Below are 15,902 nucleotides of genomic sequence, written 5' to 3'. Positions count from 1 at the left end.
CTGTAGGATCCATCATCCCAATCTTCATCATCTTTCTAAAATCACTAAGAAATGCTTTAAGATCCTTTTATTTGCAAGTTATAAAAAAGATACACGAACATGTCACAACATTTTCATGTAGTCAAAGCTTTGTAGAATAAAATATATCCTATATTTCCAAAACTCCATTGGAGAATGAGGAAATTACTGGAGCTAAATTCTCAGGATTAAAGGATGACATATCTCTACCATGTTTACTATTGCATGTATTTCATGAGCTGTCCAGATAGCTGGAAAAAATATTTGCTAATTACATTGCAGAGAATGGCATGTCAACTGAAGTTGGTATTAGCATTATCAGTTGGAAATAATAATGTATGAATAAAACTCAAAGTATCGATTTCAGTACACTTATGTTTTCAAATATATCTAGTGCAGTTCTGTTACTTTCTTCACAAAAATCAAGCAGGTGATTAATTATTCCTCTTTCATCTCTGTCAGAATGAATAACTGTGGAAAACATTTTGATATTTCCATGGCTTGAGATATTAGTGCTCACAGAGAAAAATGTGTTCTTTTCAACAAATCTTTGTTTTCTCAGTTGAGAAAAGTTCTTTATTGTTGATAATGCACAAAACTCCTCCTGTGCCCAAGTTATCATTTCATCTATGGGTAAATCTTGGAAAATGACAATAATTAATTTGCTGTCAGAAGTGATGTATATGAATAATACTATGGTGTGCTTTTTGTTCTTTCAACAGCAACCTTGAAAAGCAATTTTCCTTGTTTTTTGCATTTTCACATTGCTTAACACCAAAAATCTTTCCAGAGTTTTCATTCTTGAAAGCCATACTAGGATTATTTTTATGATCCGCTTGTTTGCATACTGTCTTGTATCTTCCTGTTCACCATGAAGAACTGAGAAGCTTCTGAATAAATTATGTGAAACTTTATGCAGTCATTCCCAGTTTTGCTGAGCCATGCAACATCATTTCTCTTCTCATTGTGGAAAGCAGAGGACTCTTTTCTTCTTTGTAAGAGGTTTATCTTGAATTATTGATGGAATAATATTATCACAGTCACAGTTATGATCCATTTAGGGATGTAACTCAACTGGCTAAAAATACATAAATTCAGTCTTGCATGTGAGCACTGCCTAATCTGCACTGTTGCCTGGGCTGGTAGACCTTGGATATTGCATTCCACAATAAATATAATGGATAAAAATAAGTTTAGAAAACAAGAAGTTAATAGTGTCATGTATATCTATAAAATAGGCTACAGCTACACTAAAAATATGTTCTAATCTGTCTTTCTTTGCATTTCTGTAGCAGTTGAAGTAATTTCTGTATGGAGTTTAGAAGGAATTTCATGATATGCTGGCACTGAATTTAAAATGCTGAATAAAAATTGTTGTTTGAGATTAGAAGTGGACAAATTTATCTCAAGAAAGGGGTTTGAAAAAATGAATCAACCTGCAGCAAACATAGTTTAGATTCATTCCATCAATAATCATGCGGGGGAGGGTTACCATTCAAAATATTTCTGTCATTCCTGCTTCTTTGCCTCTGTCTAACCAAAGTGTTCATTCATGAAGCACTTGTCTATGTTGAGATTTGGTGCAATCTCCTCCCTTGGTTTCTTTGTGCTTTCATTTTGGTTTGTTTTCTTTGAGAAATTCTTCAGTCTTCTGAAGCTTTGAGCAGTCACTGTCTTGATGCCTAAAAGAAAATTCAGGGAGAAAAAACTCCAAGGCAAATTAGTTTTGAAGGTGAGATAAGGAAAGGATTTTAATTTGTGCCTAGGCATAAGATTACAAAACACGTGCAACCCCTCTGTACAGATGTTACAATTTATAGTACTACCTGTCCAATCCCAGATGTTTCCACCCTCTGGCTTTTGCCCTGGACCACCTTCGGCCCGCCCCTGGGGAATTGAGGCAGGGGTCTTTTTGGGACCCTCTCTTCATCAATCTTCATCTTCTTTGGGGTACAGGGGGCACATAGTTACCCAGAGTTTGACTGTACTCTGTGGTTTAGGCTAAGATACAAGCATTCTCCAAACAGAACAGGGCTATCTTAGAGTGAGACTAAACATGTTCTAATGGAATCCAGGGGTAGAATTGATATGGGGAGCATGGAATGGGGTAATTGGGTTGGAGAGTTTCTGTGCTAAGGGTAAAGGAATGAAACGCTGCTGCTTCTAAATCTATCTCTACTATATAACTACTTATAAAGCTTATAAAAATTAGAAAAATCAGAAAACCAGATGGACCTTAAGGCATCAGTCTCAAGCTCACATCAAGTTTGTAACTCCTCATTGGCCCAAAGCCTCACTCCCCCAGTCTTCCCAGCAGCCCAGTGTGTGCTAGTTGTCTGCTACAATGAAAACTTCTGCCTGGAATCTTCCTCTATTTATAGGCTGTGTATCCTAGATCAAAATTTCCATGGTCTAGTTGACATGGTGGTGTTTGGTCATAGATTGGACTCAATGATCTCAGAGGTCTTTTCCAATCTAAATGATTCTGTGATCCTGTAATGCTCAGTGGCATATAAAACTCAGCAAACTGTTATTGCTTCAGTCTAGTAAGGCCTTCTGATTGCTATCCATTATTGGTTATTGACTGTTCAAGACAGCAGCAACGAAATAACAAAGTCTGAGGGCAATCAAAGAGATTTCAGGGCCTTGGGGTGATTGGTTCAAGGATTAGGAGCACAGGTAGTGATTTCCTCGATCCTTCTGGTAACAAGGAATAATATTGATGGGAATAGGCATATCTATCAGGTCAATGTATGGCTCCAAGGCTGGTGTAATCAGAAAAATTTTGGATTCTTTGACTATGAGATGATCTATTCAACACCTGGTCTACTGACACCTGAAGGGATGCACCTTTCTCAGAGGGGAAAAGAGTTCTATCACAGGAGCTAGCAGGGCTCGTTGACAGAGATTTAAACTAGCTTGGAAGGGGGAAAGGGAAAATACCAGTCTTGTCAGTAATGAACAATGGGATGGTGTGCCAAAATTTGAGGAACTGAGTGCTAGTGACATCCCTCAATCTGCTTCATGCAGTATTGGCTACAATGTACCACACCTGAAATGTTTCTACACCAATGCACACAGCATTAGGAACAAACAAGAGGAACTCAAAGCTTTGGCCCAGTCCCAGAGATTTGACATCGTTGACATAAGTGAAACCTGGTGGGATGAGACCTGTGACTGGAGTGCCCTGTTGGACAGTTACAGGCTCTTCAGAAAGGATAAGCAGGGCAGAAGAGGCAGAGGGGTGGCACTGTATGTAATAGAAGGGTTAGAATGAATGTATGGAGCTCACAGTTGGCAATGGCACAGTTGAGAGCCTTTGGATAAGAATCAAGGGGCAAACAAATAATGGGGATGTCATTGTGGGAGTCTACTATAGACCTCCCAGCCAGCATGATGAAGCCAATGAATAATTCTTTGAGGAACTAAGGAACACTTCCAAGTCAAGTGCCCTTGTCCTCATGGGGGGACTTTAACTTGACAGAAATCAACTGGGAGCATCACACAGCTGGTGCAACCCAGGCCAGAAGATTCCTAAAAAACCTGGAGGAAAACTTTATGGAACAGGTCCTATGGGAACCAACTCAGAAAGATGCCCTTCTTAATCTGCTGCTTGTCAACCGAGTAGATCTCGTGAGTGGAGATTGGTGACCGTCTTGACCACAGTGATCACGAAGCAATTGAGTTTAAAATCTCTGTTGACAGGAGGAAAAGTGCCAGCAAAACCTCAACTCTGGACATGAGGAGAGCAGACTTCAGACTGCTCAGGGAACTAGTAAGTAAAGTCCCCTGGAAAAATGTTTTTGCAGGTGCTGGAGTCCATCAACGCTGGTCACTTTTTAAACATCACCTCCTAAGGGCACATGAGCAGGCAATTCCCAAATGTCAGAAGTCAAGTAGGCAAGGCAAAAGACCATCTTGGCTGAGCAGGGATCTCCTCTTGGATATAAGGCAAAAAAGGAAGGTGTATGCCCAGTGGAAGCAAGGTCAGGTGACATGGGAAGAATACAGAGATGCTGATTGCCACTGTAGGGAGAAAATTCTTTCAGCCAAAGCTCAGTTGGAGTTGCAGCTGACCAGAAATGTGGGGGACAATAAAAAGAGTTTTTTTCAAATATATTAATGGCAAAAGGCAGTGTAGAAATGACATCAACCTGATACAGGATGGTCACCTCACAAACAGGGACAGAGACAAGGCAGAGGTGTTTAATGCATTCTTTGCCTCTGTCTTCAACATGGATGATGGACCAAGGGTCTCAGTGCCCTGAGCTGGAGGACCATGACTGTGAGAATGATCAACTCACAGTTGACCCTGAACTTGTGTGGGATCTGCTGCTCCAGCTGGATCCCTACAAATCTATGGGACTTGATGGGATTCATCCAAGAATCCTCAAAGAGCTGACTGATGTCATCGCAAAGCCTCTCTCAATGATTTTCAAGTGGTCTTGGGAATCCGGAGAGGTCCCAACTGACTGGAAGCTGGCAAACGTTGTCCTGATTTTCAAGAAGGGGAAGAAGGAGGACCCTGGAAACTACAGACCTGTCAGTCTCACTTCAGTGCCCAATAAAATTATGGAAAAGATTATTCTGGGAGGTATTGAAAAACATCTGGAGGACAAATGCAGTCATTGGGCACAGCCAGCGTGACCTCCTGAGGGGAAAGTCCTGATTGTCAAACCTGATTTCCTTCTTGTCTCAGTTTAATGAGACTGAAGTGTTTTGCTAAGGAGGATGAATTATGAGGAAGACCAAGCTCCTCCCTCTAAGCAATTGTAAATCCGAAATTAGGAGACTCCAATTGAGGAAGTATGGAGAAAGAAAAAAAATAACAACCTTTTATTAAAGAATATATGTGTATTGGCAGAACAACAAAAGAACACAAAAACAACTAAACAATAATCCTGTACCCAAAGTCCCCTCCCAAAAAAACCAGTTCAATGCTTTCTGCCATTTGGCACAATTCTAACCACGATCAGGAGGGGGCGTTGTTGGATCTCTGAAGGAGCAGAACCTGCAGTTGATCTGTGGTGGTTGTCAGGGAGCGCTGTTGGACTCTGGCGGTCGCTGCGTGGGGGCCCCAGTGAACGGGAGAACCGAAATGGAGATCTCCCCCCCACTGAGAAGGGGGAAAAGGGGCTCTTCCCACAGACTCACACTGTCGGTGGCTGGCTCCGACCAGGACTCCCCCAAAGGTTTGTTCGCAGAAGGACCAAGCCTCTCCGATGAAATCTGAACAAGTCCGGGCTGGGGGCAGAACAGGGCACAGGAGAACTGAGGCAAACCAGGGCCAGAAGCAGCCAGATGACCCCGCCGAAAACAAAACAAACTTCAGAACCCCCCCCCCACAAACACCCTCCCTGAGTCAGGACAAAAGTGGAGTGACTGCTGTTTCCCAAGGAGAGGGAAAAAACTTACCTCCCCCCCCACCGTCTTTTGACCTGAAATGCAGGCTGTGACCAGTTCTTTTGTGTGTGTCAATCACCCTAGGCAAACCACCCTCTCCCTCCCTCATTCAACATCTTTCTTTTACAGTGATGCAGGGGAAAGAAAAAAAACATTCCCAACTCGGTTTTTTTAGAACAAGTAAACCTATGACATTACAACAAGGTAACCCACCTAGTTGATCTAGGAAAACCAGTAGATGTAATCTTTTTGGACTTCAGCAAAACTTTTAATACTGTCTCTCACAGGATCCTTCTGGACAAAATGTCCAGCACACAGCTGAATAACCATGTTATGTGATGGGTAAGCAACTGGCTCACAGGTCAAGCACAGAGGGTAATAGTGAATGGGGTAACATCAGGCTGGTGTCCAGTCACTAGTAGGGTTCTGCAGGGTTTCATCTTAGGCCCTGTGCTCTTTAACATCTTCATTAATGACTTGGACACAGGACTCAAAGGTATACTAAGTAAGTTTACCAATGACACTAAATTGGGAGGAGCTGTTGACTCACTCAAGGACAGAGAGGCCCTGCAAAGAGACCATGATAAATTAGAGATGGGCAATCACCAACCATATGAAGTTTAACAAGGGAAAGTGCTGGATTCTGCACCTGGGACAGGGCAACTCTGGTTGTGTGTATAGACTAGGGAACAAGAAACTGGAGAGCAGTTCTGCAGAAAGGGACCTGGGGGTCCTGGCCGACAGAAAGTTGAATATGATTCAACAGTGTGTCCTGGCAGCCAGGAGGGTCAACAGTGTCCTGGGATGCGTTAAGCACAGCATTGCCAGCCGGTCAAGGAAGGGGATTGTCCCACTCTACTCTTCACCGGTGCAGGCTCACCTTGAGTACTGTGCACGGTTTTGGGCACCACAATATAAAGAAGACATAAAGCTATTAGACACTATCCAAAGGAGGGCCACAAGGATGGTGAAAAGTCTGGAGGGGAAGCCTTATGAGGAGCGGCTGAGGTCACTTGGTTTGTTTAGCTCAGAGAAGAGGACACTGAGGGGAGACCTCACTGTGATCTTCAACATCCTCACGAGGGGCAAGTACCTATCTCTTCACTCTCATGACCAGTGACAGGACCCAAGGAAACAGCATGAAACTGAGTCAGGGGAGGTTTATGTTAGATATTAGGAAAAGATTTTTCACCCAGAGGGTGGTTGGGTACTGGAACAGGCTCCCCAGGGAAGTGGTCACAGCACCAAGCTTTTCTGAGTTCAAAAAGTGTTTGGACAATGCTCTCAGGCACATGCTGTGATTCTTGGGGATATCCTGTTCTTGAGGGTTTTTTTGTGTAAACCGTTTCTTTGACTTCTACCTTTTGTTATTAATACTTTTGCTGTTACTGTTCATTTCCTTATCTCAATGCTGCTTACAGTAAATTGTTCTTATCTCAACCTTTTTTGCCTCCCATTGGAGGGGGGGAGCGAGCAACAACATGGTTTTAGCGGGACTACTAAATTGGGGAATACCATTCCTAAACCAGGACAGCCTTAATTGGCGTCCAATGTGGGGCATGAGGGGTTTAGATAACAATAGATCTGCCAAGAGCAGTTTGGAAGCAAATTTGATCTAAGCATCTGTGTATTAGGTATGGAACCACTGGTCACAATGTTGCTTGGTCTGTTCACGTGAGTGTGGTACTGAACCCTGTATATATTTCCATATGGCTTCCTCGTGGTGTAATGAGGGTCATTTGGGATGTGTATTCAGTGTTGCTCTCCTACCCTTACTTTGGGTGCTACCTTTGGGACTCCATTAATAATCGTACCCAACCTGTGGGGAACAGAGGAGGCTGATTTTCCCCAACCTTTCACCCCCTTTTCCTCCTTCAGACCTTTTACAACAGCTTTTGAGAATTATGAATTCCCTTTCAGATGTTAAAGAAAGCATGTTCTTGTTACTAAGTCTACCAGGTCTTCTCAGTGTTGTCCACACCACGTTTAGAGTCAAGACAGAGATTTCTGGGAAGGTCATTCAGAAATCTGCCCCGAGAGTGGATAGTCATGAGTGGCATGGAAGGTGGGAGAAAATGGACCACCTTTTGAAGGACTATTCTGCTTCAATGGTTTGGAATTTCACCCTGAACAACTACAGAACCCTGATAAAGTGGCAGAATATTTGAAAGAAAAATGTTGTGGAGACAGAGGAAATTAGGCAGCTGAATACCTTGCCTGGTCTCTCAGAGGACCCTTCTGCTGTGGGACTGCTGAGGGTTGAAGAACAACAGGTACTGCTGGCTACCACAACAGTGCACCGTCGACAACATCGCACCCATTGGGACTCCATGACCCCCATCCATGAGATGATTAGTGAACTGGAGAGCCAAGGATTGGTCAGCAAGACTCGCTCACCCTTTTTATAGTTCTATATGACCAGTGCATAAGTCCAATGGAGAGCGGAGACTGACAGTAGACTATCATGACCTGAATGAAGTCACACCACGACTGAGTGCTGTTGTGAAGGACATGCTGGAACTTCAGTATGAACTGGAGTCCAAGGCAGCCAGGTGGTGCCACCATCAACATTGCTAATGCATTTTTCTCCATTCCTTTAGCAGCAGAGTACAGGCCACAGTTTGCTTTCACCTGGAGGAGTGTGCACTACACCTGGAACTGACTGCCCCAGGGGTGGAAACACAACCCCATTATTTGTCATGGACCGATCCAGACTGCACTGGAAAAGGGTGAGGCTCCAGAACACTAGCAATACATGGATGACATCATTGTGTGGGGCAACACATCAGGGGAAGTTTCTGAGAAAGGGGAGAAGATTATCCAAATCCTCCTGAGGGCTGTTTTTGCCATAATGCAAAGTAAGGTCGAGGGACCTGCCCAGGAAATTCAGTTTTTAGGAGTAAAATGGCAAGATGGATGTAGTCAGATTCCAATGGATGTGGTCAACAAGATAGCAGCTATGTCCCCACCAACTAGCAAGAAGGAAACACAGGCTCTTCTAGGTGTTGGGGGCTTTTGGAGAATGCATATTCCAGATTACAGTCAGATTACAAACCCTCTCTGTCATGTGACATGGAAGAAGAAAGATTTCAAGTGGGGTCCTGAAGAACAACAAGCTTTTGAACAAGTGAAACAGGAGATTGTTCATGCGGTAACCCTTTGGCCCAGTCAGGACAAGATGTAAAAAATGTGCTCTACACTGCAGCCAGGGATAATGGTCCTTCCTGGAGTCTCTTGCAAAAAGTACCTGGAGAGAGTCGAGGATGACCCATGGGGTTCTGGAGTCAGGGATACAAAGGATCCAAAACCTGTTACATCACAACTAAAAAACAGATACTGGCATATGAAGGAGTTCGAACTGCTTCAGAAGTGATTGGCACCCCGACTGCCAGTACTAGGCTGGATGTTCAAAGGGAAAGTCCCCTCCACACATCATGCCACTGATGCCACATGGAGTAACTGGATCGTGCTGATCACACAGCGAGCTCAAATAGGAAACTCCATTTGCCCAGGTATCTTGGAAGTCATCATGAACTGGCCCAAAGGTGAAAATTTTGGACTATCATCATCAGAGGAGGAGGAAAAGGTGAGTCATGCTGAGGAAGCCCCACCATATAATCAACTACCTGAAAATGAAAATCGATATGGTCTCTTCACTGACAGTTCTTGCCATATTGTAGGGAAACATCAAAATGGAAAGCTACCATATGGAGTCCTACGCAGCAAGTCGCAGAAGCTCTTGAGGGGCAAAGTGGATCAAGTCAGGTTTGCAGTTAAATGCTGTCCATCTGGCTTTAGATATTGCTGAATGAGAGAAATGACCAGCGCTCTACCTCTACACTGACTTGTGGAGCAAATGTTCTGTAAGGGTGACTGGACCAATGGAAAAAGACCAATTGACAGTGCAATGGTAAATCCATCTGGGCTGCTGAATTGTGTCAAGACATGGCTGCCCGGGTAGAGAAGTTGGCTGTAAAAGTACGCCATGTAGATGCACAAGTACTCGAGTCAGGCTACTGAAGAACATTGCAACAGTGGACCAGTGGATCAAGCTGCCAAGATTAAAGTGTCTCAGGTGGATCTGGACTGGAAACATAAGGGTGAATTACTTCTAGCTCGGTGGGCCCATGATGCCTCAGGTCATCAAGGAAGAGATGCAACATACAGATGGGCTCATGATCAAGGGGTGGACTTAACCATGGACACTATCTCCCAGGTTATCCAGAACTGTGAAACATGCACTGCAATCAAGCAGGCCAAGCAGGTAAAACCCCTGTGGTATCGGGGGCAATGTTCAAAATATAGATATGGGGAGGCCTGGCAGATTGATTACATCACAGTCCTGCAAATCTGCCAAGGCAAGAGCTACATGCTTACAGTGGTGGAAGCAACTGAAGATGTACCCTGTGCCTCACACCACTGCCCGGAACAGCATCTTGGGCCTTGAACAGCAAGTCCTGTGGTGACATGGAACCCCAGAAAGAACTAAGTCGACCCACGGGACTAATTTCAAAAATAACCTCATACACACCTGGACCAGAGAGCAGAGTACTGAGTGGGTATATCACATTCCCTCTCGTGCGCCAGCCTCTTGGAAAATTGAATGGTACAACGGACTGTTAAAAACCACATTGAAAGCAATGGATGGTGAGACCTTCAAACATTGGGATCTACATTTAGTAAAGGCCACCTGGTTAATTAACACTAGAGGCTCTACCAATCGAGCTGACCCTGACCGATCAAAACCTCCATGTACCGTAGAAGGGGATAAAGTCTGCATGGTGCATATGAGGAATGTGTTAGGGAAGACAGTTTGGATTAGTCCTGCCTCAAGCAAAGGCAAACCCACCCGTGGCACTGCTTTTGCTCAAGGACCTGGGTGCACTTGGTGGGTAATGCAGTGGAACAGGGAAACATGATGTGTACCTCAAGGGGATTTGATTTTTGGGTGAGCACATTTTGTAACGTTGAAATGAATAATATTGGTTGCTGAATGACACTGCCACTGTATATCATAATTACCATGGACAACGAGTATAGATTGCTCCAGATACACCAGTCGTGAGCTCCTGATGTAGCTTGCAACCAGTTGACAACACGCCAGCCCTCCTGCCCTGCAAGACATCTAGGATGGATAGAACCCACAGTCATGGACTAAATGAACTGAACAGACATCTTGGAGGGATGACTACTGACTAAGGGAATGATACCTGTGCTTCTGTATATATACATATATATATATGTATATATTTGGATGATGTAGAATCTGGGCATGACATAGATGGTATAAAATAAGGGGTGGATAATGTCCTGGTTTCAACCAAGGACAGGGTTAATTTTTCGCAATAGCTGAGAGGGAACGTGGCTGATGGGTCATGACCAGACTCTAATGTTATTCAATAACCTCACGTCATTGCCAGGGGCAAAGGAAAGGGACTCTCTAGTGCTTCTGAGGAGAAGGGTGTTCCTTCCGGTGGGAGAAAACTTGGTAGACAGAACAGTCCACTATTTGTTTATTGTCATTTTTTTTCCATGTTAATAGTTTCTTTGTCTTATACCTTTTGTTAATATTTTTGCTGTTACTGTTTGTTTCTTATCTCAATGCTGTTTCCAGTAAATTGTTCTTTTCTCAACTGCTGATCTCTGCCTTTTGTGCCTCCCATTGGAGGGGGGGAGCGAGCGACAACATGGTTTTAGCGGGACTACTAATTTGGAGACTACCATTCCTAAACCATGACACTGAGACAGAAATTGAGGCTGTGAAATTTTAATTGGCTTGTTAGGAAGTAGGTGAGCATTGTGACTTAGTTGATAAGGATAGTGCAACATTAGAAAGTGTCAGATGAAGAAGCTGGTTAGACAGACTGATCTATGTTTAATCATCTAGAGATTACTATTTCTGAAATGGTGTTGGGATCCAATTATTAAAGGATACTTCTGCCCGATTTAAGGTGCAAACAAGACCATATGCCAAAGTCAATAGTACGGATTTCATTTAACAGTAAATATTAGGTAGAGAGAGAGATAGAAATAGGAGTTGAGAGGGAGAGAGAATGAGAGAGAGACAGATTAAGTAGAAAGATAAAGATATCACTACTGCATGGATTCCGATAGTGTCCCGCCGGATCCTTCTTTTGGTCTTCTCAGTGGTGAGGGTCCCAAAGTCGTGCTTCTGGAGTACCGCTTTTATACAGTCCAAGTCCCAGATATTCACAGGGCGTCTCAGATGTTCTCACAACTTGGGATGGCATGGGTGTAAGCAGTTGTTTTCTTTCCCACAGCTTGCGGAGTGGAATTTTGTCCAGTGTACTAATTTCAAACCTTTACCTTCATTTAGGTGTGTAATTAACGCTTTCCTTTCTTGCAGTTTTCCACAGTGGGAACCTTTGTTTGGGTAGGTTACCCAGATTTGCCTTATCAGGCCTGGTTCCTGTTGTTGCCATCTGCTCTTATCGCAAGTTCATGTCATGATGGCTTATCTTATGGGAATTTCCTTCTTTGACAGTGTTTTGAGACAATTAACTTCATTCTTTAAGTCCTATCAAATGGTAATTCAACTTCTTTCATAAAATCTTCGATAATTAGTAAGTATAACTTTTAATGAATTTTTTTTCAGCTAACAACATACTACATTTAACATTTCCAAGATATTGCAGTAAACACTAGAAGTCATAGCAACCATTTTATGAAAAACAATTTTAAAAGGAATTTTATGCTGACTTCAGAAGAACACCACCATTTTAATCGAGTAACCCAGCACTAAGGGTATATTTCGAATGCAGTTATTTATGCAAAGAAGTAATAGTACCTTGAATTTGTTGCAATCAATTCTGTATATGTTGCTTCTACTTATTTCAACAGGTGACTGAGCTAGAGTGTGTGAACAGTCAACCCAACGAAGTCCACATACAGAAAACAGAATTAAACCAGACAATACAGGAGTTAGAGTCTACACTGAAGAAAAAAGAAGAGGTATCTGCTAGGATTTATTCTTGACTTTTCTGCTACATCATTTCTAAAGACTTTCAATATTAAACTTGTGATGGCTGGTAAATACTGTATTATTTCCTATAGATGTTACAAAGTACAATCCATTTTTCAGCTTTTTTGAAAAGATTAATACTTTTTATATGTATTATAATTACATCAGTCCAGTATAAAGCTGGGTATCTGAACAACAAAAAAAAGGTATAATTTTTTCACGTTTGCTATTACCGAGCATCTCTCTTTGCAAAATTAAGTCTGCATTGAAGCATATGTAGTTTCTACAGAGCAGTCATCACATTGATGCAGTCCAAATTCACTAAGAAGGGAAGTAGCCATTGCACTTTACTTTTTCTGGAGAGTAGGGTTTGGAGCGAGTAATAGATCAATGTCTTTTCAGGCCAATCAGGATATGTTAATATAGTTGACTTTCATGATCCCTAAGATCGACCGTTTCCTTAAACACACGCCAAAAACCCCAGCCTGTAACTTGATAGTTATTGTGCCATCTGCCTTGGGATGGACCAGCAGCATGGAAATACAAGGAACTTGAGTAACACCTGCTCTGGCATGGGTCTCAGAGGAAAGCAGATTTGTGCCACAGAATGATCAAGACTCGCCCCTTTATGGATGGGAAAAAGGAGGTTCAAGGAACCACGTATGAAGGATCGTTTGTCTCATGTAAAACCAGACCTCCTGAGCCCTCTGAACAGACACTGTGCACTGGTGCACATGTTCAGAGGAGCAGTGTATCTTGCAGGGTCTTGCCTCCAGTGCAGCTGTTGCTAGGTGTTTCTGAGGAAGGTGCATGACAGGATGCAGTAGTTACAGAATATCCTCCCAAAATGGAACAGTCTTTTCCAAACTTCCTCATACTTAAGAGATTAGCATCAGGTTGGTAATGTTTCCCATTTTGGTGCCCATGCACTTTTGAATTATGCTGAACTGCTGGATGCAAAGAGGTCTTTTTGAAAGGAACTCTGAGAGGTGACTATGCCCTTCTGGGAAAAAGTATTTACTAGTTTTAAATTTGATACCTTTTAGCTTCATTAACTGTTTCTGGTTTTGTCTCTTGAGAGCAAGCTAAGAACAGGTTTCTCTTCCATTCCTTATTTTATCTGTATTTGTTATTTTTATACCTTATTACTTTTGTCTTGCTAAATTAAAGATACCTTTCCTTTTAGATTCTCCTTTTTCCAGAAATCAGTGATCAAAGCAGACAATTTTTTGATGCTCAACCCTACTGCTAGTGACATAATAAGCATCTCACAGAACAGTTTATAATAGAATTTAAAGTATAAAATTGTTTCTCTAATTGCAAAAATTAAATTTTCTAGGAAAACATTATTTCAGATCTTTTTTGTGGAAAAGAATGACTTGGACTTTTATAGCCAAGAAAATGCTTATGTGTATTGTTGTTTATTCACAACAGAATTGCTGTTTTGGGACTGTGATTTGGGAATATTTGAAGCAGGGCTTATACTTCATGTGCTATGATGGGCAATATCTAACTGCCAGTTTTGATATCATGGCAATAGCTCACACAGGAGAAGCAGCAGAAGCCAACTTACCTGCACTGAGGCCAAGTTAGGTAATGTGTTGCTAGCAAGATTGTTTCTTCTCCCTTAGGAAATAGAAAGATTGAAACAAGAAATCAACAGTGCCAGAGAGCTCCAGGCACAGAGGAATTCTCTGACCCAGAAGTTACAGGTGAGCTATAGTGCATCATCTTAATTTAGACAGTGTTGCCTAAAACTGGCTCTTAAAGAAGCCTCTAAGACTCGATTTGTGAGTTTTAGGAGGCAGGTATTCTTTATTCAGTGCCGGATGCACTGGGAATCGTTTTGCAAAAGTGCACAACGTGATAACTTATAAGTTTGCATTACATGATTATTCATTTTTGTTTCCCGCAATCCTGTTACATATTCATGACATTTCCCAGCACTAATTAGCATATATACATATCCTTATGAGGTCTCTGAGGGGCTTCCCTGTCTCTGGCGGTCGTTTCTGTCTGAAACCCCCAAAGTTCTAAGTGACTGCTTTATGAACTGCTTTAAGAGAATGCACTTGCTTGTGTAACACCCCTCCTTTGCTTACTTGGCTGCTTCTGTTAACCACAAGTTCCTTTATTGTTTCTTTACTTTGCTTGACTGGTTTCTTTAAATTAAGGCTTGGTTACACAGTAATTTTCTATGGTACATTCTATTTCAAGCACTACTAGTTCTGTGATATCTCAAAAGTCTGATATCAACAAAAGGGAAAAATTAGCATCAAGTGAGCAGTTCACATCAGCAACTTGTGCTATATTCACTGAAGGTGCCAGAATACGTTACATTGTGTTGTGAAGTGATGGGTCAGGATGCTCCTTGTACCAAAATTTCCACCTGCTCTAAGTAATTTTTTTCTCAGGGAACAGACCCAAAATTCATTTACAAGTGCACAGAATATGCTCAGGCTAGCAGATGTGCTTCATTAAAACATGTTCAAGGCCATTCTGGTCTCATTTTCACTGCAGTGTCTTCCCATAGGTCTTGTGTGCCACTGAACTATCAGGTTGTACATCATCATGTTGAGATGAGTTTGTATTCAGCTTTTAAATGTGCTTTGAGAAAGTAAAAGTGTTCTTGTGTAGTACAGACTTCAGAAACACACTCTAACATTTTCTTGACATTAGAATAATTGTGGTTTTATTGGTTTTTTCTGGGTTGTTTCTTTACTTAGCATAAAACCAGATAACTCAACCTACTGAAAGCAGTATGCCCCCCCTCGGTATACCCTCACTTGCTACGTCTGAGCTGCCAGCACGGACACACCTCCCTTGTAAAACCTGTCTTCTGAATGAGGCTGACCCAAAGCTTAGTTCGGTTTAAACTCTGAATTCAGACTTCTGAGCTTTGATAGGACTGGAAACTCAGACATTAAATAGTCCCAAATCCAAAGTGCTGAAAGGTGACCCTTACTGTTCTGCGACTTGACCTAAATCACACTGAAAACAAGCCCTGTCAGACTATCCACTAAAACGAGAAGATGCAAAAACAGGTCCCTGCCGTCCGGCACGCAGGCCGGATTGTGCAAGCAGACCTGAAGCAGTATATGTCCTGCATCATCTAAGATTCTTTCAACAATCCACAACTTAAAAATTGTTAAACAGATATTCTTTGAAATGCATTGCATGAATTGGAACTTCCTTGAATCTCATTTTAACTACAGACTAAACCACATAAGAACAAAATGAGTTTATTCATTTTTCCCCATTCTTAAGTCAAATTATTTGGGGAAAGTATGGTATTACCCTTCTGGGTCCCTTCCAACTCAGCATATTCTGTGATTCTGTGATTCTGGTGTTTCTTTAAAGAATGTTTTTAATACACCTGAGCTTGCCTAATCCACTATTCCAAAAATTGTTGCTGACTTTGTTGCCTAAAATCGACACTTAAAAGAAACCTCCAAGACTCAATTTGTGAGTTTTAGGAGGCAGGCATTCTTTTATTACA

General features: G+C 42.2%; 1 protein-coding gene across 1 annotated transcript in view; it reads left to right on the top strand.

Moving 5' to 3' along the window:
* Nucleotides 1-15,902, top strand: part of LOC113958804 (homer protein homolog 1-like) — a 149,506-nt gene that overhangs the window by 124,348 nt on the left and 9,256 nt on the right. Inside the window, exons 7-8 of the mRNA XM_027667343.1 lie at nucleotides 12,283-12,393; nucleotides 14,035-14,115. Coding sequence (XP_027523144.1) covers nucleotides 12,283-12,393; nucleotides 14,035-14,115 — 192 coding nt within the window. The remainder of the gene's footprint in view (nucleotides 1-12,282; nucleotides 12,394-14,034; nucleotides 14,116-15,902) is intronic.

This window comes from Corapipo altera, unplaced genomic scaffold, assembly GCF_003945725.1.
Source record: "Corapipo altera isolate COAL_440 unplaced genomic scaffold, ASM394572v1 61242, whole genome shotgun sequence".
Classification (NCBI taxonomy): Eukaryota; Metazoa; Chordata; class Aves; order Passeriformes; family Pipridae; genus Corapipo; species Corapipo altera.
This window is presented reverse-complemented; position numbering and strand designations above follow the sequence as displayed.